The sequence below is a fragment of the Pelecanus crispus genome, chromosome Z (genome assembly GCF_030463565.1).
Source record: "Pelecanus crispus isolate bPelCri1 chromosome Z, bPelCri1.pri, whole genome shotgun sequence".
NCBI classification, from domain to species: Eukaryota; Metazoa; Chordata; class Aves; order Pelecaniformes; family Pelecanidae; genus Pelecanus; species Pelecanus crispus.
In genome coordinates this window covers 17,571,520-17,599,351 of record NC_134676.1, presented here as the reverse complement: position 1 = coordinate 17,599,351, position 27,832 = coordinate 17,571,520, and the positions used below count along the sequence as shown (strand labels likewise).

General features: G+C 38.9%; 1 protein-coding gene across 9 annotated transcripts; it reads left to right on the top strand.

Moving 5' to 3' along the window:
- Positions 1–111: 111 nt before the first annotated feature.
- PAIP1 (poly(A) binding protein interacting protein 1) lies at positions 112–27,798 on the top strand. 9 transcript variants are annotated; one of them, XM_075726249.1, is made up of 15 exons: positions 1,512–1,546; positions 3,831–3,882; positions 4,136–4,291; positions 4,416–4,523; positions 4,802–4,983; positions 10,423–10,611; positions 14,097–14,209; positions 16,815–16,926; positions 18,168–18,293; positions 20,499–20,605; positions 21,952–22,069; positions 22,199–22,253; positions 22,865–22,958; positions 25,115–25,224; positions 25,655–27,798. In XM_075726249.1, exons 1-14 carry the CDS (start codon positions 1,544–1,546, stop codon positions 25,206–25,208), a joined length of 1,509 nt encoding a protein of 502 aa, XP_075582364.1. In that variant the 5' UTR covers positions 1,512–1,543; the 3' UTR covers positions 25,209–25,224; positions 25,655–27,798. The 9 variants fall into 9 exon arrangements, with proteins under 9 accessions (XP_075582365.1, XP_075582369.1, XP_075582371.1 ...); XM_075726250.1 differs by lacking the exons at positions 3,831–3,882; positions 25,655–27,798 and adding an exon at positions 112–243 and having other exon boundaries at positions 1,430–1,546; positions 25,115–25,646; XM_075726248.1 differs by lacking the exon at positions 25,655–27,798 and having other exon boundaries at positions 25,115–25,646.
- Positions 27,799–27,832: the final 34 nt, after the last annotated feature.

Genomic DNA, 27,832 nt, shown 5'->3' with positions numbered 1-27,832 from the left:
CCGGCGAGGGCTTTCCCGCGGGAAGCTGAGGTACCGCTGTGAGGGCTGAAGCCGTTGGCGGAGCCGTCAGGCGCTGGGCGCTGGCAGCGGGCGGGCGGGAGCGGCCGCCGGCCCCGTCGTCCCTCAGCCGTGGCGGGCCGCCAGTGACTGACTGGGGCGAGGAGGCGAAGGTCGAGGCAGAGACTTGCGAAGAGTCTTCCTGAAGCGTGGTTGTTCGACGTGGACAAACGGCGCGGCATATAGGTGGTATCTTTGTTACTGTCGTTGTTTCTTGAAACGTGTAATAAAGCAGCGGAGTGGTGTATGTGTTGGACTTAGAGCGGTAGATGCAATGCGGGAGGAAAACAGAAAAAGAGGAACTCTGGCGACTGTATAAATAATATATGAATCGATAAAGAGAGCATGCTATTAAAGAGACAGTTCACAGAGGACAACCTGCCAACCCAGGTTGCCCATTGCCTGTATATGTTGTCTTATTTCATACAATCTGTAGTTTTTAGGTATGAGTTAGGCTTTTTTTTTTTTTAATTTATTTATTTACATCTGTGTAACTGTTCATGTAAAATATGCCATGCCGGAGGTGTCACACAGCTTCCAGTCTCACAACTGATGAATAGAAGTGAAGTTAAGCACTGAAAACATGAGTCTCTGAGAGTAATTAATAGGATACCATATTACCAGATGTTCAGGAGACTACCGTTGTTTTAAATAAATTTGTGGGGAAGATTACGTTTAGAGTTACGTCTTATGTGCTGATATGTGTCCTTTATGTTTGGGCCTCAGTACTGTTGACTAGTGCAACAATGTGCCTTGTCAGTATTGATAGGGATCAGCGTAATTCCAATTATTAATAATATATTCAGTTTTAACAGCTAGAACCAGCCCTCTCCATTTTTCTAATTAGAAATATGTTGTCAGCAGAAAAAGAAAAAAAAACCCACATGTAAAAGTTCTTGCTTCTGAATAGTGACAAAGCTGCAGTTTGTGGTTTCTCAGCACCAGGCACTGCAGGTGTGTGCAGTATTGCTTCTGAATTAAGTTTTAGACTATTAGGTAACACACATAGGACAAAGCAGGCAGCTCTTCTAGTGGATATTTATAAGTGGTCATAACTGCATTTGGTGGAAGTTTTAATCCAGTCATTGAGTGCTTAGGATATGTCGTGCTAGCTTAGCTGTCTCAGGTGTTCTGCTGTTTGGTGCTAGAGGATTGAAGTAATTGACAGGAATTGGGGGTTGGGCTAGATGATCTCTAAAAGTCCCTTCCAACCCAAAGCATTCTATCATTCTATGACTTCACCTACTCAGGACAGAACATTCTAAGCAGAATTTTAGGCATTGTCTAAAGGGGTTGACTATTGTAGGTAGTATTTGGGGGTTGTCATTTTGGATTTAATGTCCTGAAAGATTTTTATTATTTTTGTTTTAAGTGTCTACATTGGGGAGGAGAAATTGGGTTCCCAACCTAACACAGCTGCTCTCGTGCAAACTTCAGCAGTGCATCTGTCACGAAAAGATGGATCTGGGATCACATTCCACTCTAAATGGTAAGTAGGTGCCAAACAGTCATTAAATTAAGATAATAATATAGAATACCTGCTAAGTGAAAAGGATTCACTTTTATGACCAAAGGTGAGAAGTCGTCTGGTTCAGTAATGACAACCTGAGGCATTTAATTCTTCATAGGTGTATACCTTAAAAAATGAGATTTCCTTTCTTGAAAGATTGGCATATTAAAAAGTGATGCCAGTATATAATTATGATTTTCTTAAAGCCTCAGGATCCTGATACCAGTGACTGAGAATCTCAACTTCCTTTTTTTCACATTAATGTAAGCTTTTCATTCTCCTCCTGGTAAGGTGAAGTCTACAGGTGTGACCAGAGGTCACAATATGGGCTTTAAAACTGGAGCTGAAATAACAAAATAACACTGAATATTTTTAATGTAGTTATTTTAGTAGCTAATTTGTCATCTTTAAAGGATTGGGAATACTGCTTAAATCTAGTTTTGACAATTGTTTACACAAGGGAGGTCTTTTGATTTTTTTTGAAGACTCATCAAAATCTCCTATGCTTGCTCTCATTTCAGTTGCAGAGTTATAGATTTGTTAGTTTACCAGTCTTCAGTAAGGGTTGCCTGGGAACAGTCTTCCCATGAGCCTAATTAGTTTTAACTGTGTCACCTTTACAGTGTGGCCAACTTTGTCGCTCACCAAAAATCTGTCGAATTCATGCCTTGGGGAAGTAACAAATATTTTACACACACACACACACAAATAATTAAAAATGGTAAAATGTAGTAATAAACCGAATAGGAACGTAACTTCTAAAGGCACCATTTTACAATACAATTGGATTTTTTTTTAAAGACGAGATGGTGCTATTTTGATTTTTTTATAACATTTCATACATACTTGTATATTTTTCATCCCCTTGTGGGCAATGAACAGAGTTTGACCCAACACCACACAGCCTTTGACTTTGGCTGTGGAAGGAACAGGTGGCAAGGCCAGCACAGGCCAGGCTGTTGAGGGAGACAAAACACAAACGTCACCAGCAGGACCCGCTGAGGTGTACGCTGGGTGCCCCAGATCTCCATCACCTTCCTTGTCTTGAAAGCAGACTGTGATCTGGAGTTTGCAAAGCAAGTAGAGCAAGACTCGGGACTGAAAATGAACAAAAATAGGTGAATTAAATTGTGAATGGATGTGTGAATCCAATTGTTCACGGTTAATGCAATAATATTAGCATTACATGGGCAGTCTCCTTCAGTGAGTTCCTGTTGGCATGGAAGGTTTTAAAAATCAAATCAGAAGAGCATTTGTTTTCATGTCATGTATATATTATGCCTGCAAATACATTATTCCGAACAAACACCTCTACATTAAATAGCTCTTATGGGACAACAACATTGTCACGTTGGAGGCTTAACTTCCTTGGCTTAAATTTAGAATTTAGGCTGCAGCTTTTCCACACAAACCGCTTTCTTGTGGAAAGAGCTGCACGTGCACAGTGCAGCGTGATGCACCCGTCGCTACAGGTCTTCTACCAAGTGCAGTCTCGGGCCTGTTACGGTCACGTCAGGCTGTTTGTTCCTGTAGGGAAGCAATTACAAGAGAATCTTCTAGTTTTGAAAATGCCGTTTCCAAGCTGTCCTGGTCCCCGAGGAAGGTCTCAAGGCCTCGGGTGCATCCCGCGGCCCTAGAGCCGGCAGCTGACACGCACCAGCCCCACGCGGCTTGGTTGCTGGAAGTCGATCCCGTGCTGGGGCGGCGCCGACTCGTCAGTTCCGAGTGCGTGAGGTTGGCAACGCGGCCCGGCGGCCGGGCGGGAGCCCCTGGCCCGCGGGGGCCGGCCTGGCCTCTCCGGCGGCGGCGGCTCTCGCCGACAGGCGGCCCGGGCTCCCCCCCGTCCCGCCGGCGGCCCCGCGCCGCGGTTGCTATGGCGGCGGGCGCGGCCAGGCCGCGAGGGGGCGCTGTCAGCCGCGCCGGGCCGCGACCACCGTGGCGCTGCCGGAGGGGGTGAAACTGAAAGTGAAGGGCGCGGGGCGGGGCGGGGCCGAGATGCGCCCGCCCCCCCCGGCCCAACCTACCCGCGCGCCGCTCGCCGGCTCCCTCCCATGAGCGCCTGAGCTGCCCCGGCCTGAGCATGTCGGAGAGTTTCGACCGAGCTCCAGGTGCCGGCCGGGGCCGGGGCCGGGGCCGCGCCGCTCCCCTCAGCGGCGCGGGTGCGTCGGAGGGCGGCGGCGGCGTCCGCCTTGGGGGCAGCGGTTCCCGCAGCTCGGTCTTGGCCGAGGAGCAGCAGCACCAAACGGGCGGCCTCTTCGCGCAGCAGGAACCATTGCGGCCTCCGAAGACGGCGCCGCTGGGCACCAGATTCTCAGGTACGGGCCGCCGCGCAGCGGCCCCCTCTCCGCCCCTCCGGAGGCCTCCGGTGTCGAAGGTGTCGGGGAGCGGCCCCCTGAGCCTGCCTCTCTCCGCTCGTTTGCGTCCACCGCTCCGCTCCTGCTTTGCTTGTCGCTCCCACTCCCCCCCACCCCCTTCGCCGTCCCACTGAGACTGGAGCCGTGGGGCTTCCCCTCACCTCCCTCCAGCCTGGCCACGGGGACGCGTCCTTTTTCCCTCCCCCACACCTAGGCGCAGAGAGGTCACCGCGGCCTGAGGGCCAGGGCTTTGCGCACCCCAGGCACCTGCCTGGCTTCTCTTGGCACTGCATGGAGATGAGCCGCATAGGGCCACCTGCACCTTTCCTCGGGAGAGCGGTCATGTTTCTGGGTTATGAGCCTGTGCCAGGTAAAGGTGTGATGTATTGCAGCTGCTTGCAATGCCTCTTCGTCCGTGTTGTGTCCCCCCCGCCCCGCTCTCTGTGCCCACGCATCTGTGCCTGCGTTTTATCCATCTGTTGATCTCCCCGCAGATGATCTTAGCCTTCCCCTTATTGAAGAACTCCAGCCTAAAGGTTTGCCAAAAAATAAACCTAACCCAACAATAACACAAAGCATTGTCTGTTGGTTACCTTTCTCAGGTAGGTATCAGGTTCTGTTTTCAATAAACTTAGGAGCTAGTCTATAAAGATACATTTGAAAAATGTTGTTTTAAAAGCACTGTTTCATTGGATTGTTTTGCAGATGGTGTACGAGAACAATGATAGTGAAGTGTCCTTGACACTTAGCTTGAGTGTTAAAAATTAGTGTTGTTAAAGTATATTTAAAGTCCAAAAAATGAGTTATTCTGTGTGTACTTTATGTGAATACATACTAGTTTAGCGATTTCTAAGAAAAGCTGTTAATGAAAACTTTTCAGAACACCTCCAACAAACGGGAATTCCATCTGGATCACAAGACAAAGTTTCAGTTCCTGATTCTGGACCAGAAGTGGCTGAACCTCAGGTGGCTGAGGCTCCTGTGGTCACGTCAAAGTTGTCTGCTAAAGCACCTGAGTTTTATCCATCAGGATACAACCAGAACTTCAGTCAGAACTTCACAGTGAGTGTTTATCTTCTCTTCTTGGTATATACCAATTTACTTATATGCAAATTGCCAGTGTTTTCCTGACATCTTGTATATTAGATAACTTGAATGCTCCATTTGCTGAAGAAATCCCAAAAATTCTGATGACAACCTCCAGAGTCGCAGTCAGAATGTTAAGTGATAACGGCTGAATATTACGGTGTACGTGAGAGCCTTTAGTGTGGGATATTTTGTTAAAGCTTTGCTGCTTGCTTTCATTCCTTGTTGATTACAAGCAAGCATCGATTACACCCAACACCACAGTAAGCTGTCTTTTTGGCAGCTGCCTCCGTTGTAGTTACATCTACACTGCATTTTAAGTGAAGGCTTAGCTGCACTTTTATGCAGATTTCACAGGTTTTTTAAGCAAGTGTGGGAGAAAGCTTAAACTTTAGCTTTTCTGAGCACAGGCTTTACCTTTCCTAAATTTACTGTGCCATGGGTATGATTGGCCATGACTGCCTAACTCAGTATACCATCATGCGTCTTTTAATTCCTTCAGTGGTATCGTATCACCAAAGGGCAAAAAATGTAGGGGTAGGCTCATTCCTAGCAGTTACCTACCTGCATTCCTAATAAGAAATACATTTGCAGCTAGACTAAGGGTGATCTCAGATCAATATTGTAGAGGCATCACGTAATAACAGTTGGTACTTCTTGTTTTCTACTCCATTGTCTTCAGTAATTCTAATCCAGGGAAGATCTATGTGAATTTTGGGAATATCCTTTTGTTATGCAAGCAGCCAAACTCTGGTACTATGTATAAGCAGGTGGGAACTATTACTTTACAAATACAATCAAGTGATAAAAACCAATTATACTGAAACAACTAGATTTTTAATAACTTACAGTAAAAATTCTTGATTTGAATGCTAAATATGGTGGTTTGGTGTTTTGAAGTCTTTTCCTCACCAGTAAAATTGATGTTATCTTAATGTTACCAGCTTTGCCAGCTTACTGAATAGAATTACTGTCCTGGATAATACAAGCCCCATAGCTGATAGACAGCTGTTAACAAAACGCCAACATGAACATGCTTCCGTGAATGGATAATCTAGAGGAAAAATAACTACTTTGCCCCAGTACATGTTACATGTTTTCTGTAAATAAAGGATTTCAGTTTCAAGACCAAAAAAACCCGCCATTTGGAAGAGCATACATGATGCATACTTATAATTACAAAGTTTTGAGGCCAGCAATGTTGCTTTTCAGCTGTTTTGCAAAAACACACAAGCATGTGGGAGTTCCTGGTTGCTATGTTGTAGGAATAGGCTATGAATGTGACTCATCTATTAATAAAAATACCTCTTAAAATGCTAGCAAAACCTAGAACATTTATTTGGAAGTATGTTGCAGGGACCTTTATCTAATCAGAATATACCAGACACAGAATAGTGGTGTTTCAGACTTTCATCCTTCACTATGGCAGTTTTTTTTTCTTTAATGACTGCATTAAATTCATAAACTGGGCTCACTTGCAATAAAACTAAGAAATTTAGCACACCTTACTATTACACAGATTTTGACCATGAGTTTTAAAATTTGAATAAAAACAAAAGTTTTGAGAAACTTCTGGGTTTCTTATTTAAAACTAATCCTTTTTAGCTTTCATTTATAATGTTCCCTGGAGTTTTTAGACCTGAAAACTTACATTTCTCTTATAAAATACACAGTGGTTTTGCTATTAAGCATTTATTGTTTTAGAAATGAAGTGTTGATTTCTTGTTTGATTGTACATTATTGTAATTACTGTGTGTGTCCTTAACGTTTGATTATTAAAAAAGCTAATTTCCAGTTAGTTCTGATACTCAAAACTATCAGTTACCCTTGAAGATAGTTTAAGGAGTACAGCATATGAGGCATATTAGAATTTTCAGAAAAAACTTTTCCAGGACTTTGGGGAAGAAAGACCTCTGTGGCTTTTTCTGTTTGCATACAGCTGGCCGTCCCATCAGAAGTTGTGGATGTCTGCGGTAGAATTGGTGACTAGATTTAGGTTTGGATTGCAAGTAGGAAACATCAGCCTTGCTCTCTGGCATGGGTGTATGATAATACTATGGCTGTCACTCCATCAGAAGGGCATAATGTTCTCACTTCATAGTGTTTCGAACGAGATTTATATTATCTTAGGTGGAATCCTTCACACCCCTGCTATCTTTTTTTTTTTTTTTTTAAATTTCAGTTAAATTCCAGAAGGAGGCTAAGCAACCTCAGTGTTGGTTTTACACGTTTAGCCAAGCACAGGGGTGCAAATTAACCTCATACAGCATGGATAGGTGATTTTATATATGCAGCAGTCTTTGTACTTAATTTTGCAAAAACTTTATTGTAAACTTGTTGAGTGTATGTAATCTGAAGGGGAAAAAAGCTTGTTCCTAAGTCTGAGGAGAAATCAAAAAAATGATAAATTATTAATGACTAAGTTCCTAAGTGGAAATGTTGTGAATACTTACCAGGTATAGGAAGGCAGTAATAGCACATGTACAGAAACAGAGCCCAAAAGCAGATTTGGCTTATGGATCTTTTCTATAGACTTACTGGGCTTTATCTTTATGTAAATCAGAGGAGTTTTAGTACCTATTTAGCCTTTTCGTTGTTATGTCTTTAAACTCATGAACTGACTCTTAGTAGAAGAGAGGCAAATCTATAATCTTTAAATTGGTGACTCTTTTGTTGTGAATAATCCAGGATCCCATCCTATCCCACACTATCCTGTCAAACATAAAGAAGGATTAGACAGTGTTGGCTTGACTGAGAAATCATTGAAATTGATGGGAAACTTCTAGTTGACTTTCGTGGCTTTGAATCATAAATCTGTAGTGAATGTGTAAACCTAGAGCCTCCTGTTAGCCAACTGCTCTTTAAAAATGGTAAGAAGGATTTGCTTTGTTTTCCTTTAGTTGATACAGTATGTGGTGCTGTCTTCTCTGTTAAACCTTAAAATCTGCCAATGAGAAATGCAGGTGGTTTATTTCTAGAATTTACTGGGGTAAGTTTAGTTAGTTTTTAAAGTATCATGTGTAACTAATTTAGCAGTATACAACTCTATTACAATGTTTGAATTACGCATTTTTCTCTCCCATTTGCTCTGTTCCCTGGCATAGTTGATAAAACCTAGACTGCCTTCGGGGTTGCATATTTAATACAGGTAGATGAACGTAGTACAGAGTTTAGCCTCTGTGTTTAGCCTCTTAATTACAAAACTGGAAGAGGAGTATGAATACAGGGACACCAGTAGACAAATGGTATTGGGGCCCCTTCGAAAACAAGGACATTCTCGCGCAAGACTGAATTCTTATCGGGTGAGAATGAGAGGAAGATACCTTCCCCTCTGCTGAATGAGTATTTTATAACAACCTGACAACTGTCAGAAAGAGCAGCTTCTTTTATTAGCTACAGCAATTGCATTCCCTGCAACCTGGCTGGAGAGTTTTCAAAGAGGTTGTTTGGAGAGATGCTAGTTCAGCTGTATGTGATTACGCTGCAGTTGTTGCACAATAATGCCAGAGTTCTGTGGAACAAAATAGTTTAAGTTTATTGTACAGAACTTTTACTGGGCTATTTGAAATTGCCTAGTAAAAGTTGATTTCTTTTAGAGAAATACAATACTTGCAAGTTATACATAGGCCTGTTAGCCTTTATTCTTTGGCTTTATAAGCTCTAAAGCATTAGAATCATAAAATACTTTAGGCTGGAAAGGACCTCTGAAGTTCCTCTGTTCCAATCCCCAACGCAAAGCAAAACCAACTCAGATCAGGTTGTTGAAGGCTTTATTCTTAGGAGTAGTAACAATTTGCCAGCATTTCTTTAAACCCATATTTTTTTCCTATTTCTGATGGGCATCATTAAGTAACTTTGTCTTTAGTATTATTATCTGGGCAAATATTCTACTTAATTAAACATCATAGGAAATCTTTCTATTTTTTCTTTTGTTATATTGATGTGTCCCCCATTAGCTTATGTTGTGTACCTTTATGATGCGGGTCTTTGAAGAATTTTGGAAAATCTACTTTTTTCCCCCACACATTTTTCACAGCCCATGAAGTTCATGTCAATACTTGATTTTTCAGCAGTGTGTATCTGTCTTTCTCCACAGTTCATATCCAGATAAAAATCTTTCATGGATCCATGTTGCTTCCCTGTAGAGGAGAGACTGAGGCATTCTGAAGACAGAAAATAAGCAACCTCTGCTCATTAAGAGAGGGGTGGTGGGGAGAGGGAGAATATAGTTCTAAACCTTATCAATGTATTTATGTCTACTGAGTAAAGAAAAAGTGTTTTATCATTTTTAGCTTGATTTTTCATTACAGTAGACAGATTTTAAACCTTTTTCTTGTTAAATAGTAGATCACTTGAGAATTCTGATATTCTGTATGTTACCTTTATGTCTTGAATTGCAAATTATAAGTCATTTCTTTAGTAGTCCCCCTCCAGGCTCCTGCTTGCACTTCTGATATCTATAGGAGATGCTTTTCACAATCTTTTGTGTAGTGTGACAAAGTGAATTATTTGTACTGTGTTATTACTAGTGACATCGCAAAGTATGCTGCTTCCTGGGCTGTTCCCTCATATACTAGCATTATAATCATCCAGAACAGTATTGACTTTAGGTACTTTTACAGACATTCATTTCTGAACGGACAAAATTAGCAGCATTCTGTTCCATCAGCAGGAGCATAAATACCAATAAAGTGGTATTGTGTTAGCTCATCCTTTCTTTAGGGAGCACGTGTGCTTACTGTCTTGTTTTTTAACCTCAGTAGCTTCAAATTAATGCAATACTGTTTGAATAGTGTCATTTCATGCCTTATAACCTTTCATCCATTGCCAACAGATGCAAATTTGCTGACTTTAAAAGATTAGTTTTCCTGGCTATACTTTCTACATGGGAGCACTACGCTGTATTTATTGTATTTCTGTAATTTCTCCCCCTTCTGCATATTTTGGAGAACTATACACACTATGTAAGCCCAAAGTACTTTGTTTCAAATTTTCAGTTATTTTTCCTTCTATAGTTCATATATCTGCAGCACAGTTTGTGTGTGCATCAGGAATGGGTGTTGAGCCTCAGTTTGGTAGTTTATTCTTAACAGGTATACTTACTTCCTAGTTTGTTAGTTAATCTGGCACCCAACTTGGCAAACTGTTTTCTTTTTAATCTGTCTTTTGATGTGTTTTACTGGGAGACCCTACTCCCTATGAACCTAGTTCTTCAGATGATAGGACTACTGGAGCTTTCTGATGCATTGAGGTCTATGGTCTCTAAAAATGTTGAAGTGAACTGTGTAAAGATCACTGTCAAGTATGCAGAGACTCAAGACTTAAGGGCTGTATGGTTACTTCTGGAGATAATACGTGTAACAGCATTATTTTAGGTTCCTTTTAAATAGTTGGTATATTCTTTCACTGCTATAGGATTCTTCCTTTGAAGATAGATATGATGGCTATCTGACTTTGGCAGAATATGTGCAAGACTTCTTAAACCACCTCACTGAGCAACCAGGTTGTTTTGAAACTGAAATAGAGCAGTTCGCCGAAACACTGAATGTCTGGGTTGCCGCGGATGAAGGTTTACAAGAACTTGTTGAACTCGTCTATCAGCAGGTAGCCTGTGCATTCTGTCTTACAACATGGATGTTATGACTCTGTTACCTAGTGTCCAAGACATGCATATCAGTATTACTTGTTTTGTAATTGTGTCTACATAGTATTTCAATGGCTTGTATTTTTCTTTTTAGACTGAAACTTACAGGGAAAGATTTTGCTCAATAAATTGAAATGGTAGCTCAAGTGTGGGATACCTGGTTGATAAATTTTCCCAATTTACTCTGATTCCTTTGTTGTGTATTTGGATCTCCTGGGTCACGTACTAGAGTTGAAATTACAGCACTTTAATTAAAGGGAGTTATATTTGAATTGCTGTATTTGTATAGTAGAGACTGAAGAAACTCTTAAGCAATGTCAGAGTTGTACATTCTTATGTACTGCAAAAAAGTCTTCATAATACTTAAGATACTTCTAATTTCTTGGTATTCTAACAAATTCAATTTATACCTACTGTACATATCACCCTTTGGGAGATGCCTCTTTATTGACAGGCTTTCTTCTTCATTTGGAATATACCTATTTCATAAGAGCATAATTGGAGGAAAGGAAAGCTCATCTAATGGTAACAAGGTCCAGTCCCATTGATGGCCATGGAAATGAGGACAGAGACCTTGAGCTGAACTCTGTACTAATTGGGGGAGCCATTGGAACAAACAGCTTAATCTGTGTTGCTTAGCAAATGAGCTGCTGTTACTGTCTTTTGGGCTTGCTATTTATTACATTGGGTATCTCTCACTTTGCTGGGTTGGTTGCTTTCAAATTCTACCTTGAAGAATGCAAGCTCATATTCACCTTTCACGTGCAGATAGTTGCAGAATATTTTAATGTGGGGTATGTAGAAGCTGCGTGACTGGTTGGTTGTTGTACAGAACTGTAGAGTCTCAAGCTTTTTGTTGCCATACAGCATTGATGCACATTTAATTTTGAACAGTTTAGTTCGACGTTAAGATTACCTGTGCTGTATGTGGCAGCATCATTTTCCCATTCTTTATTTGAACACATGGAGGTTAGTTAGAAAAAGATGCACATATTCCATATAACGTTATTGGAAGAAAAAGGAGGAATTTGTCCCATTTTTAACTTAACATATGTTAAATACATTGACTCTTACTTAATGTAAGTCTTTTAATGTTGCCTTTTCCTATCTCCCCCTGTTTAAAAACAAGTCCAGTGTTACAGTTGGCTGTGCCTTCCTCAGCTGAGAAGCATTGGGTGTTATCAGTCTGAAATTACGTGGAAAAAAAAACAGTGCAAAAAAGCTGTGCTAGTATCCAAAAGCATCTGATTTTAGCTTTGTTGTATGTCAGGATAGGATAGTGTTCAATTGTAAGTCAACTATGCTTATTATTCTTCTGTCTTGAGCAGAGACTCAAGTATTTGTGTTTCCTGTCTTATCACAAAACAATTAAAATTTCTGAAGTGTATTTAGAAGCATCTGCTTCAGTGATGTCAATTTAACCCAACTGAGCACATTTACAGATGCTAGGTTTGTGAAGGAAAAAGACTAAAGTGAAGGAAACCCAAGTCCTGTACAGTCTTCCTTTCATCTGTGTGTCAGGTATCTTAGCCTGTCTATAAAGATTAATTATACACTTCACCCTGTTCTTCCTAATCCATTTATGTCTCTGGACAGAGTGAAGTGCCAGTTCTCTTGTTTTCCAAAAGTTGAACACTCTGACTTCATAGCTTAAGAATCTTGACTGATGTATAGTTAATATAGTGGATTGTTCCTGTTGCAGCAACTAAAACTTCTCAAGATACGTACTGGTAGATTAGCCTTCATGCTTAGATTGTGACTTTTTTGAGTGGGAGATAAACTGGGATTACCAACAACAATAATTCAGGGAAGATGATGCTGCATTGTAATGATTGGTTATTAAGAAGATGTAATGTGGTTTTTTTGGTCTGCGTGACATGTGATATGCCAGGTCACAATGCCGAAAATTTCATTGTTTCAGTATTTGATGCAACCACAAATACAGACCAACTAATTAGGAAGATAAAGTTTAAAAAATACAGATGAGGTTTGAAGCGTTTGTGTGTGTTTGGTTTGGGTTTTGTGGGTCTTTTTTTTTGTTGTTAGGAAAGAGATGTGTAATTAAAGTGATGTGTTTTGCCTTATTAAAAAAGGGGCACCTCTTCTAGTCCAAGCAACTGATTGAACCAAGGCACCAAAAAGCTTGTTAGCTATTTCACATGCCTCTTATTGGAAACTAAATTCTATTTGACTATCTTAATTACATAAACTTGTTGTGTCTTCTAAAGACACTTCAGTTTTTTCCAGCGGCATTATGCACATTGTACAGTTACATTGAGTGCATATTTTTCTCTGCCTGTAGAAGGTAACTAGCTATAATGCATTGACATGCTAATGACAAGATGCTTTTTTCAAACATGTTAGAAGCAGAAGTGTGCAAGCACATCTATAGTGCTGATAGATGATCAAGATGTAAAATGAATGTTCAAAGATGATAAAGCCATAGGACAAGTTTGATGAATTCTTAGTATCCCTGTTTTCTTTTTGGCACAGCTGATGGAGTTATTTACAACAGAACCTCTTTTCACTGAAGCTGTGTCTGAGAAACAAATTCAAGTGTTGTTAGGAGAGAGTTCAAAACAAGTGAACAGTAATAAATTGCCAAAATAAGGGGACGTTCTGCATGAAGTTCTGTGAGAGGTTGAACATAGACACTGTTAAATTCCCAATTACTTTTTTCCACCTTGAAATTTTGAAGTATCAGATTTAAAGCAAAATATTTTTCAGACAATGTCTTAACTTATGTTGTGGAATTTTATTGCTATCACCTGTTTTTAGATGACAGAAGTGTAAATGTTCAACAATATAACAGGACCAGTTTTAGAAAAAAGGACTCATCAAGAGCTATTGACTGTAATCATATAGTTTTAACCTCTGAATCAGGAGTTTGCTGTTCTGCAGATAGCTGGAACATGTGGAGGAGAAAGTATTTATCTTTACTTGCTGTGTTCTTGTACTCTTTCTCTGGGCATTTTCTATTGCCAAAAACAGACTCTGGGGTAAATAGCTCTTAGACTGAACGAAGGCGACTTTTTTGTTTTGTTTTAGTGTACTCGTTGCTCCTTGAGAGAGTGCGTGTCCTTGAAAGAATGTCTTAATGTCCACTGCTGATTTTTGTATAAACAGTTTGTACGTGACTTTCAGACACTCTTTGGTTGTAGGTCACAATGGAGAAGTAGAGTTGAGGACACATGGCATAATGGTGGTTGTTTTCTTAAAGCCACAAAATCAGAGTATAATGAACTTTTAAGTGCTGAAATGCATATAACAGTGTTGATGAGATACAAAAATTAACATGACAAACAGTAATTATTAATCTTCTGCTCTTCAGTTGTCTAATCAACTGTTGTTAAACACAGTTTTCAAAAAAGCTTTTAAAGGTATTTCCTGATAGCCTAATCATGAGTTTTATGAATAACCTATTTTTCCACTTTTATTTTGGAAGGCTACATCTGTCCCAAATTTTTCCTACCTGGGAGCACGGTTGTGTAACTATCTGTCTCACCACCTAACCATTAGTCCACAAAGTGGGAACTTCCGACAGTTGTTACTTCAAAGGTCAGTATCAGCATGTCATTTTAAGCCTGTTACTTTCTCAGGTTACATGTCTTCTTATTTTGTATGTAACTCTTAGCATCATGTGCAAAGAGGTATATATTTCAAATAGAAGTTTAGATTGAGGATTATTAAAGCACAGGTACATAGTGGATAACAAATATATATATTTTAAAATATTTTAATATTTTTAAATATGATGATAGGACTCCATTCAGAGTTCTGTAGGCTCTTTTGAACTGAGTATCTTAGACTGATCCCAGATTACAAGGTAAATTTGAAAGCTAGTCAACTTTAAAAGTATACTAAATGCACATATATGTACTGTCCTTGACATAGAATCACAGAATTGTTTACGTTGGAAAAGACCTTTAAGATCATGAAGTCCAACCGTTAACCTAACACTACCAAGTCCACTACTAAACCAATTTAGGGTAGAGTAATAATTTCATGTTTCCTGGCTTGGTGGCTGGATTATTTTTTAATGAAAGTAAAACTAGGAATCATTAAGGTTGGAAAGGATCTCTAAGATCATCAGTCCAACACCATCATCATGCCCACTAAACCATGTCCCAGAGTGCCACGTCTACACTTTTTTTGAACACGCATGATCTTGAAGTGCAAGAAGGAGTCAAACCCTGAGAATCAGACTCTTCTGAGATGGGAACAAATTCTAAGTTCACACTACATTGCCTATCTCTCTTTACTATAAAAGCAATAAAAGCAAGCAGATATAATACAGATCACTCCAGATGGAGGAAACGGGATCTACAACTTGAGTCTCAGAAAAATCAAGCCCAAGAACAAGCCCAATAGAATCTTCTTAAAAGTTACCACTGTTGGAGTTCGAGCCCCATGTCCCAGCAGGCCTAAACATGGAAGTCTACTTTGGGGCAGATACATTACAATCTACCCCATGACAACAAAAATTAACAGCAGCTTTAACAAGAAAGATACAATCTGAATGCCTCTGTAAACTAATATCAACAAAAAAAGTTAACACAGTGAAACCCCTAACAAGGGGTACAATGCTTTATGGATTCTTACACAGCGTATGTTTTGCTGGTAGCTTTGACTCCTCCAACAGAGATTCTTCTGACGATCACTGATGAGTTCTTAGGAATCAGGGCGTTACCATCTGTGTATTCTGAAAACAGCACAAATACAGAAAAAAAAAAAAAAAAAAAACAAAAAACAGGAAAGGAAAACAAAAAAGGGATTTACAGCTACCTTAAAGAGCAAATGAACCACAGAATGCTTTGGATTGGAAGGGACCTTAAAGATCATCTATTTCCAACCCCTCTGCCACGGGCAGGGACACCTTCCTCTAGACCAGGTTGCTTGAAGCCTCATCCAGCCTGGCCTTTCACAGTGCCAGGGAGGGAGCATCCACAGCTTCTCTGGGCAACCTCTTCCAACATCTCAGCACCCTCACAGTAAAGAATTTCTTCCTAATACCTGATCTAATTCTACCATCTTTCACTTTAAAGCTGTTACCCTTTGCCCTATCACTACACTCCCTGACAAAGAGTGCCTCCCCACCTTTCCTGTGGGCCCCCTTTAAGTACTGGAAGGCTGCTATAGGGTCTCCCCAGAGCCTTCTCTTCTCCAGGCTGAACAACCCCAACTATCTCAGCCTGTCCTTGTAGGGGAGGTGCTCCAACCCCCTGATCATCTTTGTGGCCTTCCTCTGGACTTGCTCCAACAGGTCCATGTCCTTCTTGTGCTGGGGGCCCCAGAGCTGGATGCAGTGCTCCAGGTGGGGTCTCACCAGAGCAGAGTAGAGGGGCAGAATCACCTCCCTCGACCTGCTGGTCGCACTTCTTTTGATGCAGCCCAGGATATGGTTGGCTTTGTGGGTCCTTAGCACACATTGCTGGCTCATACGCAGTTTTTCATCCACCAATACCCCAAGTCTTTTTCCACTGGGCTGCTCTCAATCCACTCATCACCCAGCCTGTATCAATGTTTGGGATTGCCCCAACCCATGTGCAGGACCTTGCACTTGGCCTTGTTGAACTCCATGAGGTTCACACGGGCCCACCTCTCCAGCCTGTCAAGGTCCCTCTGGATGGCATCCCTTCCCTCTAAGAGTGTTAACCACACCACTCAGCATGGTGTCATGAATTATGCATCACTGTTACTTAAAGTGGTGAGATAAATTCTTTATTGGGTAAATGTAAAGGTGTCTAAGACAATGTGGGCAGCACCCTGAAAGGGGGGAAATGTCTTTCAGAGTGTATCTACTTTATTTCTGTGGACATTTGGCTGCCTGTGCTAAATTTCCTGGACCCATATTCTAATATATAAACTGCGTAACTGTCTTTTAATTTTAACCCATTGTAATTTGCTCTATTTCATTTTGTTGTCTTAGCTATCTCAGTGCTTGAAAACTTAATCGTGTAGTCGTATGTATTCATCTAAAAGGACACAAGTCTACAGTGTCTTTGTGAACTCCTCTCATTTCCTTCACAAATCATACTTCCCAGCATTCAGCATTTAACAGTTTTAATGCAGTTCATAAGTTCTTAGTATTCTCTTAAATAAATAGCATGTTACATATCTTGGGATGTCTACAGACAATACGGTTTTGTTTTAATGTTTACAGGTGTCGAACAGAGTACGAAAACAGAGATGAAGCTACCAAAGGAGATGAGACTACTCGAAAACAATTTCATGCCTTTGTGCTCTTTTTAGCTGAACTTTACCTTAACCTAGAGGTAAGGAGAAAGTTGCATGTCAAGTGGTTCTTCATTAATTTTTTGTTGTGTTTGGGTAAACACTGAAATGCAGTATATATAATTTGAGGTGTTTTTCTAAAAGGAGAGGGGACTAAAGTAAAAGAACTTTAGAACAGTTTCATTATAATGTGTGTCCAAGAAACAGATAAACAAAAAAGGGCACTAGAAGTGTATAAAGGTTATTAAAAAAAAAAAGTTTAGGAATTCATAAAAAGAACCAACCATAAACCACTGTTGGAACGAAGCTTTTGGTATCTTCTTTTGCCTGGCAAAACCCCCAGATGACTACACTTAACCAACGTAGGAAATGTTACAACCTAGCAGAAGCAGACTGGGATCAATAACCCATGTAACTCAGCATTCAGCCACTAATAGGAGCTATTATCAAACACTTGAGGAAGATTTGGAAATCCTCAAAATGAGCAATTAAAAATGCAGACCTTTAAAGATACTTCTTCTGAAGGTTGAGTCCTTGGCTTCTGCATGAAGCTTGAAATCTTGTATTTAGATTGGGGGTTTTTGTGTCTGTGATAGGTACAAAAAAGTGTACGTACATGCAAAACTTCTTTGACTCTTGCACCTGTGAGTTCGGTAAGTTCACTAACAGCTTTAGTGTACTTAATGTATTTTTGACTGGATTATTTCAATGGTTTGATTTAAGCAGACACTATAAAAATGTTCCGCTTACATGAGGAAAGAAAAAATTCTCTGACTCTTCCATTTCTGGTCTTAAGTGGGCCTTGAAATCTGCTAAAGTAAAAAGGAAGATTTGCAAAGGGTTTGGGGGAGTGGGAGTTGTCCAGTTCTGTGGAGTACACCATTTATTTTTAAACCAGTTTCTCTAATTTTTTAACTACATAAAGAGTGCCTTCTAGAAGTAAGCCATGACAGCTGTAGAGACTATATAATGTAATATGGGAAAGAGCATGGGGTTCTGGGAACTTGGGATTTTGCGGACCATTTTCCAGGCATTTCTTAGCAGTTTATTAGCAAAGAAACAAAGTGCTAGACATGCATTGTTACGTATATGTCAGAATTGTAAGGATATTACTCAAAGTCTGTCTTCTAAAATACAGTATTTGGCATGTTCTTCCAACTAAAGAGCTCAACTGTGTTGATCACAAACCAAATCATACAGCATTCAAGAGAGAAACTGTGACTACATTAATTTCTAAAACTTAAGTCTTTTAAATGTTTTTTTTTTAATATATATTTTGCAGATTAAAGGATCAAAGGGACAGGTAACAAGGGCAGAAATTCTTCAAGAAGGCCTTCGGGAATTACTAAATGCACTGTTCTCTAATCCTGTGGACAGTAATTTGATATGTGCAGTGAAACTGCTGAAGGTGAGACAGTTTTAAAAGAAAAAAAAAAATCAAGTTTTTTAACCTTCCTACCTTTGGGAGCAGTGGGGGAAACTGCAAATGAGAAAGTGTTTATAGGGTTTTATGCATTACATCAGTGTAAGCTTTTTTCCCTTCGTACCATTATGAAATTGAGCCAATTAAAAAAGTGACATACTGCTCTAAAAGTAAAATGCGAGGCCATTTGTGTGCATACAGAACTGCAGCCAACACACAAAGCAGTAAGCAGTCTCTTTAGTTCCCCTTTCGCTGCTTCTGGTGTGCGAGAAAACTGTAACCAACTTGAATGAATTGTGGGGTTTGGGGTATGTTCTCTGTTCTGAAGGACACTCAGCAGTCAGGCTCTACCGCTTTTTGCAGCGAAAGGTTCTTGATATCAGTTGTCTCGTGCTGTATTGTCTGCATCATTGCTACTGTAAAAATATATATATTCCTCTTTCATGATGAAAACAAACCTCTTTGCTCTTAAGTTTTACTTTTTCTTAAAAAAAAAAGTTAGCCTTTGTGCAGGGAGAAACTTATCTTCATGAGCCATGGTTATACTCATAGTTGGGAAAACACAGTTTATTTTAGGAGTGAAGGTTAAAAGCTAAGGAGTATTTTTCAGGAGTTCTGTTTCTGTGTTTTTGTGGTTGGTTCGTTGGTTGTTTTTTCCTCATTCTTCCCCCTTCCTCCCACTCCACTATTTTTCAGACTCTTCGATTTTGAATTCCAGTTCCGGCAGCTCCTTTTGATACAGTAAATAGAGAATAGGGAGGAGAGGTTTTACATCTTCCAATTTAAACCCTTCATTTGAAGTTTGGATATTTAAGCAGGTTGCTTCATAGCAAGCGTGAGGTTGTCTTCAACAAGCACACTTACTCCTGTGGTCAATCCTTATGTTGGCAGTGCTTCCCTGAGGGAAGGCCCACTGCAGGACCTTTCAAAAAGGCAGTACACAAATCGGAAGCTTTCCAGGGCTGCTGGTTTTTTATAATCATTCTCCAAAGAAGATGGAGGTCTCACTATTTCTGTGGATATTCTTGGACTTCACGGCATCCATTCTAAAATAAAAGACAGTGATCTAAATTATTTTGACATGTTTGTAAATCTAAAAGGTGTTAGAGAACAGAGACTACTTTTTTTGAATGCAAGTGTTTTCTGATGTCTTATATTATCTACAAATGTTGGAGTACATCTGTAGCTAGATTGGGCTACCTCATGAAACCTTGGTTTCACTACTGAAGCAACAGATGTCTCCTGTTGTCTTTTCCATTTAATACAGTGATAGACACAGGTTTTTCACCTGTTTGCTTTGCAGTATGTTTATTTTTAATTAAACTTTCTTGGTGCTATTATCTAATTATCTAGGATCAAGGTAGGATCACAGTAGAAAACGGAATACTGAACAAGTGCAAAGATTTTGGTTTTATCTTTGCATTTTATTCCTTTGCATCATCAGGTGCCATTCCAGGCATTTTGGATCATGTAACATTTATGCTGAGTAGATCAGGAATTGCTAGTAACTTTGATCATAGTGGCAAACTAATTTTTTTTTATTTAACTCCTACTGTGCAATTATTGGGCAATGAAGTACCTATTCTTAACAGAAAAGGCTTTCATCCACAGCAGTTCTCGACAGTCTGCTGCTAAAGCGCTCTCAGCAGTAGCTTCAGCCTCACAGATTTTACATATTAAAATTCAGGCTGGCTTGGTCAGATAATTCTTGGTTCCTCTTCTGTATGACCAGATGAAATTCTCTGGCATGTCTGATGCTAGCTGAGTTGACTGAAGTGTTTCTAAAGTTTATTAAACTATTTGTTATTCTCAGGTGACTGGTGGCATCACCTGCAAAAATAAGGTCTCCTTTTTTTATAGCATGTACTTAAGTAAGATCTGACAAATGTCACTGAAGAGTTGTTTCAAAGTCATATTTCAAGACTGAAAGGACAGAAGTGGCTATGAACTTCTAGGTAACATAAACATCGGACATAGGGCTACCATACTGTCTGTAGTCTAAAATAAACTATTTACAAGGTCTGTTAATCTGTTTAGCAAAAAGATGTAGGCAGTTGGGAGCTTCAGCCCTCAGTAGTCACAAAATGCATCTAAGTGTTATGAATTGTTATAGAATCTCTTCTGTTGACAGTTTATTGAAGTTTTGTAATTTTCTTAAAAACAAAAAAAATAGTAATCCCTTGTCTTTAGTTGACAGGCTCAGTTTTAGAAGATGCCTGGAAAGAAAAAGGAAAGAATGATATGGAAGAAGTGATTCAAAGAATTGAAAATGTTGTGTTGGATGCAAACTGTAGCAGGTGAGAAGATAAATTTATGTGCAGTGTTTTGTGTTTATATTAAACAGAACACCTTAAAAATCTTCCAGAATAGTGAACACTTCCAAAACATTTAAAAACTTGGGTGACTGCCCATGTGAAAAAAAAAAAAAAAAAAAAAGTATTTTTCAGTTGAGGAAGGTAGGGAGCTTTGGGGGTTTTTCTCATGTTTTTATTTTATCTTTTAATAGAGATGCATGTTCCCCTCTAATGATTTTTTTAAACCTTTTAGGTCTTTAAGTCTTCCATAAGTGCTTTAGTCTCTAATATATATATATATATACACACATAAAGAGACAATAGTGGTGATATCTCATATCTTATACTTTTAAATCTGAATTTAACCGTATTAAATACATGCAAACAGTATTAAATAGGTAATAGTATTAATTATATACACATCGCTATAAATGTAAAGGCAAAATGGAATATGCTTTGTACTGTGGTTTGCAGTCTGGAAAAAAAAAAGAGTGGTTGGCTAATGTATCCTGCTTCTCAGTTTGCTATCAACTGCGTGCCTGAGGCTATCTGATCCTGCTGTACTTCATCCTCAGTTTCTTGTACACTTACTAAAAAACCTGTAGAGGGTTCAGACACTGTGACCTGATTTCTTGCTACATGGAGGGAGGCCAACAGGTAGCTCATAGCATCTGTGGGTTGTAGTTGAGCTGCCCCCAGGGAGGATGAGGAAAATTTTCCTTCTGGAACTAGAGAAAATTGATAGTGCAAGCTGAGGCTTTAAAGACAACAGAAGCACAAACTTATTTTAATAGAGAAAACAACTGAAGATTTTATTAATTTATTCCTTAATGAAACTCTTCTCCATGGACTTGCTTAAAAGAAGAAAGCATTTTCTTTCATTTTAGGGATGAAACAGGTGGTGGTATTTAATGTATTTGGAGACATTACTTCTCACTGTTGACTGCAAAATTTCAGTGTGATTAAGAGGGCTGAAGTTAGGACCATGAAGATCATCTTCCTGTCTTCCCCAGTACTATCCTTTTATCAGAAAAGGATTTGTTCCTCAACTTGTGCTGCAGGTTTGGTATCTTGATAAAAACTATAGCAATTTCTGTTTCATATGGGCTCCTTACTTTACCACAGAGGAAATGGAGAGAGTGAGTATCTCATAATTGATACATAAAGCATCTAGACTTGCAGGGGGAAAAAAAATAACTCAAAATTATCTGCAAACTGGACCAAATTTTATCCTTTTTAGAGCTTGGGGGGGGGGGGGGCATTAACTATCTAGTATTTGCAAGATAAGAGAAGCCCATTTCTTGCTTAGCACAAAACATTCTAACTTTTGTAGTGCTTCTCTCTTTCAGAGATGTGAAACATATGCTTCTGAAACTAGTAGAACTGCGATCAAGTAACTGGGGTAGAGTTTATGGAACTTCTCCACGTACAGAAGCTACACCTGAAAATGACCCAAACTATTTTATGGTAAGAATGTATGGACACTTCAGTTCCTCAACGTGAAGTTAATTTGATTCATAGACAATCACATTGCTGAAAACTACAAACAGCTGTCTCTCTGAATGCATATAACTTTCTGTATAACTTTATTCTTAGAATGAGCCAACATTTTATACTTCTGATGGTGTTCCTTTCACTGCAGCAGATCCAGGTACGTCACAAGCTTAGTATACCTGTCTTCTCAATCATCTTTAAAAAGTTGTAGTTAATTTTATGTCCTGTTGGAGTACATAAAAAGTTGTTCTTCAAATGTCTGAAACTCGTACAACTTAAAAGACAAAATTATGTCTAAATCCCTGGCTTTGTGTAACACATGCCTTATCCTGCATTAAAAGAAGGTACGTTTGAAATGGAGAATATGTATTCGAGTTCATGTTGTTCAGAAGAATTTGTGCCATAGTCCTCAGCACTTGGTCTCTCCAGGAAGCCAGAAATCTTCAAGTTTTCTTTTGTTTGTACATTGTTAGTAGCAAAAGGGTTTGTTTCTTCCTTGATTTCTTTGTTTGCTGTAATCTGAGCACAGCGTGCCATGACATCATTTGAGGTAAGGACATCTGTGGCCACCCTTACAGTTCTCTGGGAAGATAGGTATCATTCTTAGAGGTCGATGTCCTGAGAAAACACTGTAGCAGGAGTTTTTTCTATAATGTGTTTCATGCCATTTATGGTTTCATTGAATAGCCTATTTTCAAACTGTATAGATGTATGTTAATTTAGAGGACTAGTCCTGTATATTACTCAGTCTCATTTTTACTTTGCCAGATTACCAAGAAAAATACCAAGAGCTGCTTGAAAGAGAGGATTTGTTTCCAGATTATGAAGAAAATGGAACAGACCTATCAGGACCTGGGGATCAGTATGTTTTCTTTTTTCAGTGATCTTTTTTTTTTTAATACTAGTTATTTTTTCTGCAGACTTAGGAATCCAATATTGACAAAAATTAAACTAAATAATGTAATTATTTAGCTCTACAATGGAAGTTATGTATTTGGGTGTAAGTTGGTCTGTAATCACAAAAGTTTGAAACATTTTATACTTACCCAACTGAGTAGGGCAATTAAATTTCAGATAGTTACGCACATGTACAAACATATTCTTTTCTGCATTAAAAAAAAATAAATTTGCAAACAAAATGAAACACCAGACCCTCCAGTGTTGGTAGTGAGGCAACCTGAATTCATTTGACTGATGTGCATACACATCCCAGCTAGAGATGATTACAAAATTATCAGAGTCTTTCAAAGGGAAGAGGTGGTTAAGTTTCTCTCTTCGGGATAAGTAGTATTCCCTCAATTAAATGGCTATTCAGTATTCCTGTAGAACCAAGAAAAGCAACCTAGTAGCAAAGGGGGAAGCAATAGATGGGAATGTAGTCTGACTTCCTGACACTGGTTTATAAGAATTGAATAGGAAACCAGCAAAAGAAATATGGTCTAAAATAAATTGCTGTGAGCTTTGTACTCATCTGGTTGAAAGAGGAGTTTCAGATCATGATTTGATACCGAAGAACATTTTGAGTGTTGTGTTTGTGATAAGAGTTCTGGCCTGGATTGATATTTTTGTTAGTAAATCAGAAAACTTTTAGACTGTCCCTAACCGAGGGGGGTGGCAAGAACTTTGGAAGATAAATTAGAGATGTCATCAGAAATCAACAAGCTCATACTGTAGGGAAAAAAAGACCCATGTGAACCTCTGTCCACAGAATTAACAAATTAAATCCAAAATGGAGACAGCAGTTAAAAAACACAGTAAATCCAAAGAGTGACGTGGAAGACTTGAGTCAACCTTCATGCAAGGTGACTGCAGAACCTTCTTTGCTGAAGGCTTAAGAAAAGCTTAGACAAATGTATGCTGATCCTCTGTCAGCTGTTTCTCAAACTGACACCAGGGAGAAGGGCTCTCTATTGAGTCCCTTCTCAAGTCTACACTTCTACAAGAAAGAAGGAACAAATAAAATAAATACATAGACTGCTTCTTCAATGCATAATGCTGAAGAAAAAATACTTTCCGTATATGCTTCTGTGGCACTTTCTGTGGTGTTGTGTGAAACATACCATTTATGGCCTCTGTGCAAATAAGACAAGCCAATTCCCTTGTTTGGAACTAAGGCACAGAAGATAATAAACTAAGCACCTGAAACTAATGCACACTTTTTGAGAGTCAATAGCTGCTGACTCTTTTTTTTTTTTAAGACCATTTAGAATTAGGTACACTATCGTGTTCAAGCTACAACTCTTGTTGTCCTAGTTCATGGTGACGAACAGTCCAGCTGGACCTGGAGAAAACAAGAACACTCAAATTACTTCCCAATAACTTTAGGGAGAAAGAAAGCTGAAGTGATGCCCATAACTTCCCAGCTTTATTTTGAAACAGTCTGGTAGTCTCCACTCTCTGCAATACTTACTGTCATTAATGGGATCCTGTCTTTCCTGTGACCTGAGTAAGACAGATCTTTTCTGAAAGACTGTTTACCTTATAATAGAAGGTAATATAATGCAGATGCAATAGGGAGGTGAATTAAGGTTGCCTTCTTTCATATATCAACAAACAGGAATGCAGCTTTTCTATATAAATGTATTCTTTTGACTAGTGTGCAACCAAGACAGTTGATGCAGTATTTGAACCAGGATGTTGACCAACCAAAAATTATGCTAATATGAAGCTAATTATGTTTTTTACAACTAGAACAGTACAGATGTATTGTTAAATTTTGGAAAGCTTGGATTACATTATTGCATTTCTATCATCCTGGGAACTATTTCTGTCTTTTAAACTGTGGACAGCATAAAGTGATCTCAAATGGTGACAAACACTGTAGCTATTTGTATATACTGCATTGAGGTTTCTGTTTATTTGTTTTTCCTAGTACCCATGATTTTTTTACTCTTCATCTCCTTTAAGAAAATGTGATAGTTAACTGATATTTATAAAGCTCTGTTTTATTCTTGACATCTACATAAATGTGAAAATCTGTATGTAAACTTAGTATCTTTGGTGATTTTTTTTTTTTAGGTATTTTGATGACATTGATGATGAGATGGATCCAGAAATTGAAGAAGCATATGAAAAGTTCTGTCTAGAATCAGAACACAAGCAAAGACAGTGAGATGTTACACATTAATGTTAGTTTATTAAGCCACTTTAGGTATGGTTAGAATACAGGGGAACATAAAACATTTGTACCAAAATAAGGAACTTGAGTTTCTCAAAGCACTAAAGTTATACAATTTCCACTTTAACAGAATCTGCCAAAAATTGTAAACTTATGCCCTGTAACTTAAAATGTTGTGTATATATCATAGTTTATTTTATGTACAGGTATATGAACAATGTTTTGGCTGCAATAAAAATGATTTAAAAATTACCATAATTGAAATTAAAATTTAATGTGGAACTGTCCCATAAAACTTCACTTGAGGGAGAAAGGGGAAGAATAAATTGATCTAAATTTAATCGCTTGTTTGCTTGTTTTAGTATATATTGGGGTGGTTTTTTTCTGAAAAGAGTATGTTCCAAATACAGATTTTTTTTTTTTTCTTTTTCCCCCTCTAGATCACAATCATGAGAGGTGGTTTGTGAAGGCTTTGTTTTGTGTGGCATTTTTAATTTTGTTTATTTCCTTTTTCTTCACTTTCCAAAACCCATATGGGTGAGGTCAGGCTTTTCTTCCTGCAATAAACATGTTACATGCTAATATGTGAAAAAGCAACCAGTATTTTGGAAGTTGGGTGCTTTCAAGATCTTTGGTTCAGATAAGCTTATTTGCAACTTCTACAAGCAAAACCTATCCTTTAACTTGTTGTGTTCTTCCAGACTATACAAATATAGTTATGTTTTAACCATGATTCTCAAGAATATGTGCAGTGCTCAATTTTTTTTTTTCATTAATATATCTAACATGTCTAACCTTCTGGCAACCCTTGTAACTGTCTCCATTTTTCTAATTTTATGGAGTTTGATTTAATTTTGTAGTTGGAGTAAATTCATATATTTCATAAATGTTAACATTCTGAAACCAACTGCTCTTTTTTGACCCCATATAATCATGTTAGTTTTCCTGGGATACTCCATTGTTGTTGTTGCCAAACTCAGTTGTACTGTTTCCTGTTATCTGTTACTGGTTAGACTGAGTAGAACCCCTTACCAAAAACAAATGGAAATATTTCCCAAAAGTTCACTACTGTAAAGGACACGTGTTGTAAATATGCATGTAAATAATTCTGTTAATATTTCACTGTTACTTGTTTGGTTAAGTAACTTGGGCATCTGCTAATAGAGTGAGCACTGACTTCTGGATGTTTATTTAACATACTTATTTAGGTTGGAGTTTTGGAAAATAAAATTTAACTAGCTTTGTTTCCTTTGGTATAATTTCACTAGCTTATCTTTTTGGTTTTAAAAGAAGATTATTTTTTGGTCCTTCTATCTCCCCTTCACTTAATACTCCTTTTTTTTTTCTTTAAAGTACACAGTTGCAGAGTATTATCTTTTAATACTCATTGGACAAATAAAATCTATCAAAGAGCAATATGGTTATAAGAACTATATTAGCATTTAAAAGTCTCTAAACTAAAATCCAGAAACTAGAAAAGTGAAAATTAGATTAGATTATTTTCTCACATACCTTCTCTAATCTTGAGCCTGTTTTTCATACAAAACTTTTAATCCAAATACAGGTCAGACTTCCTGATGACTTTACAAGCAGCTGTCTTGTGGAAAACATATTTACTCAAAGTCCCAAGGAGCAAGCATTCATCTGTGCAATATAGTAAAGTAGTAGTGTCTTCAAGGGACTCCACATGTTTTATTTTTGCATCTTTTGTAGTGTCTCTTTTTCTGTAAAGTAGCTGTTGGACTCCACACGTATACCCTGTCAGCTTGTGGAGACAGTATGTCTTCCATGTAGGTAAGAAATATGCCAAGTTATCCTGTACAAAAATGTTGGGAACTAGAAATTGTATACATGAAGCAGTTCTGATCAATGTTTGCAAAATCAGCTTTGTCATCCACCAGAAATACTGAAAAATCATAAAGTGAGACCTTTGTTCAATGTATCAGAGAAGTTTGTGGCCTCTGCACGTAGGAAGCTTTGTAAGAGCTTGTGAGAGACTGAAAGAGTTACATATGTTGATGTCTCAAACATTGTGGTGAGGCAAGTTAATATCCGCATAGAGACAGTTTAAGGTCTTCGTAGCAACAAATGAGGGTCTGCATAGCATCACTGAGCCACAGGTCAGAAGCCGACTGGTGCAGAGCTGGGAGGCATGTCAGAGGGTCTGCAGTCCCACCTTCTGATGTGCCTTACAACCCACCACATACAGCCAGAGGTCATACAGGGTTCCTTTGGGGAAGGGGCTCACAATCACCTGAAAGACCCCTCGCAACCTCCCCCAACAATGGTGCCAGCGCAGAAGATGAAGAACATTCTGGAACAAAAATTATGTAAGTCCTCAAGGGGGCGGGATTGAGAGGCGGGAACTGGTCTATAAAAGACACAGCTGAGGAGCCACACGCGTGTGCCCATCGCCAGAGGATTGCCACGTTTACCACTGACATTGTGGGATCCAAGGGTGGTGATATCTCTCTCTCTCCCCCCTCCTCCTCTTTTTTTCCTTTCTTCTTTTTAAGTATTCCAGTTAGGACCCACATTGCCTCCCATTACACTTTCCTAGTTCAGGTTGCCTACTGTTAACACTTACCGAGTTCAGGTTGGTGTTTACCATCAATAAA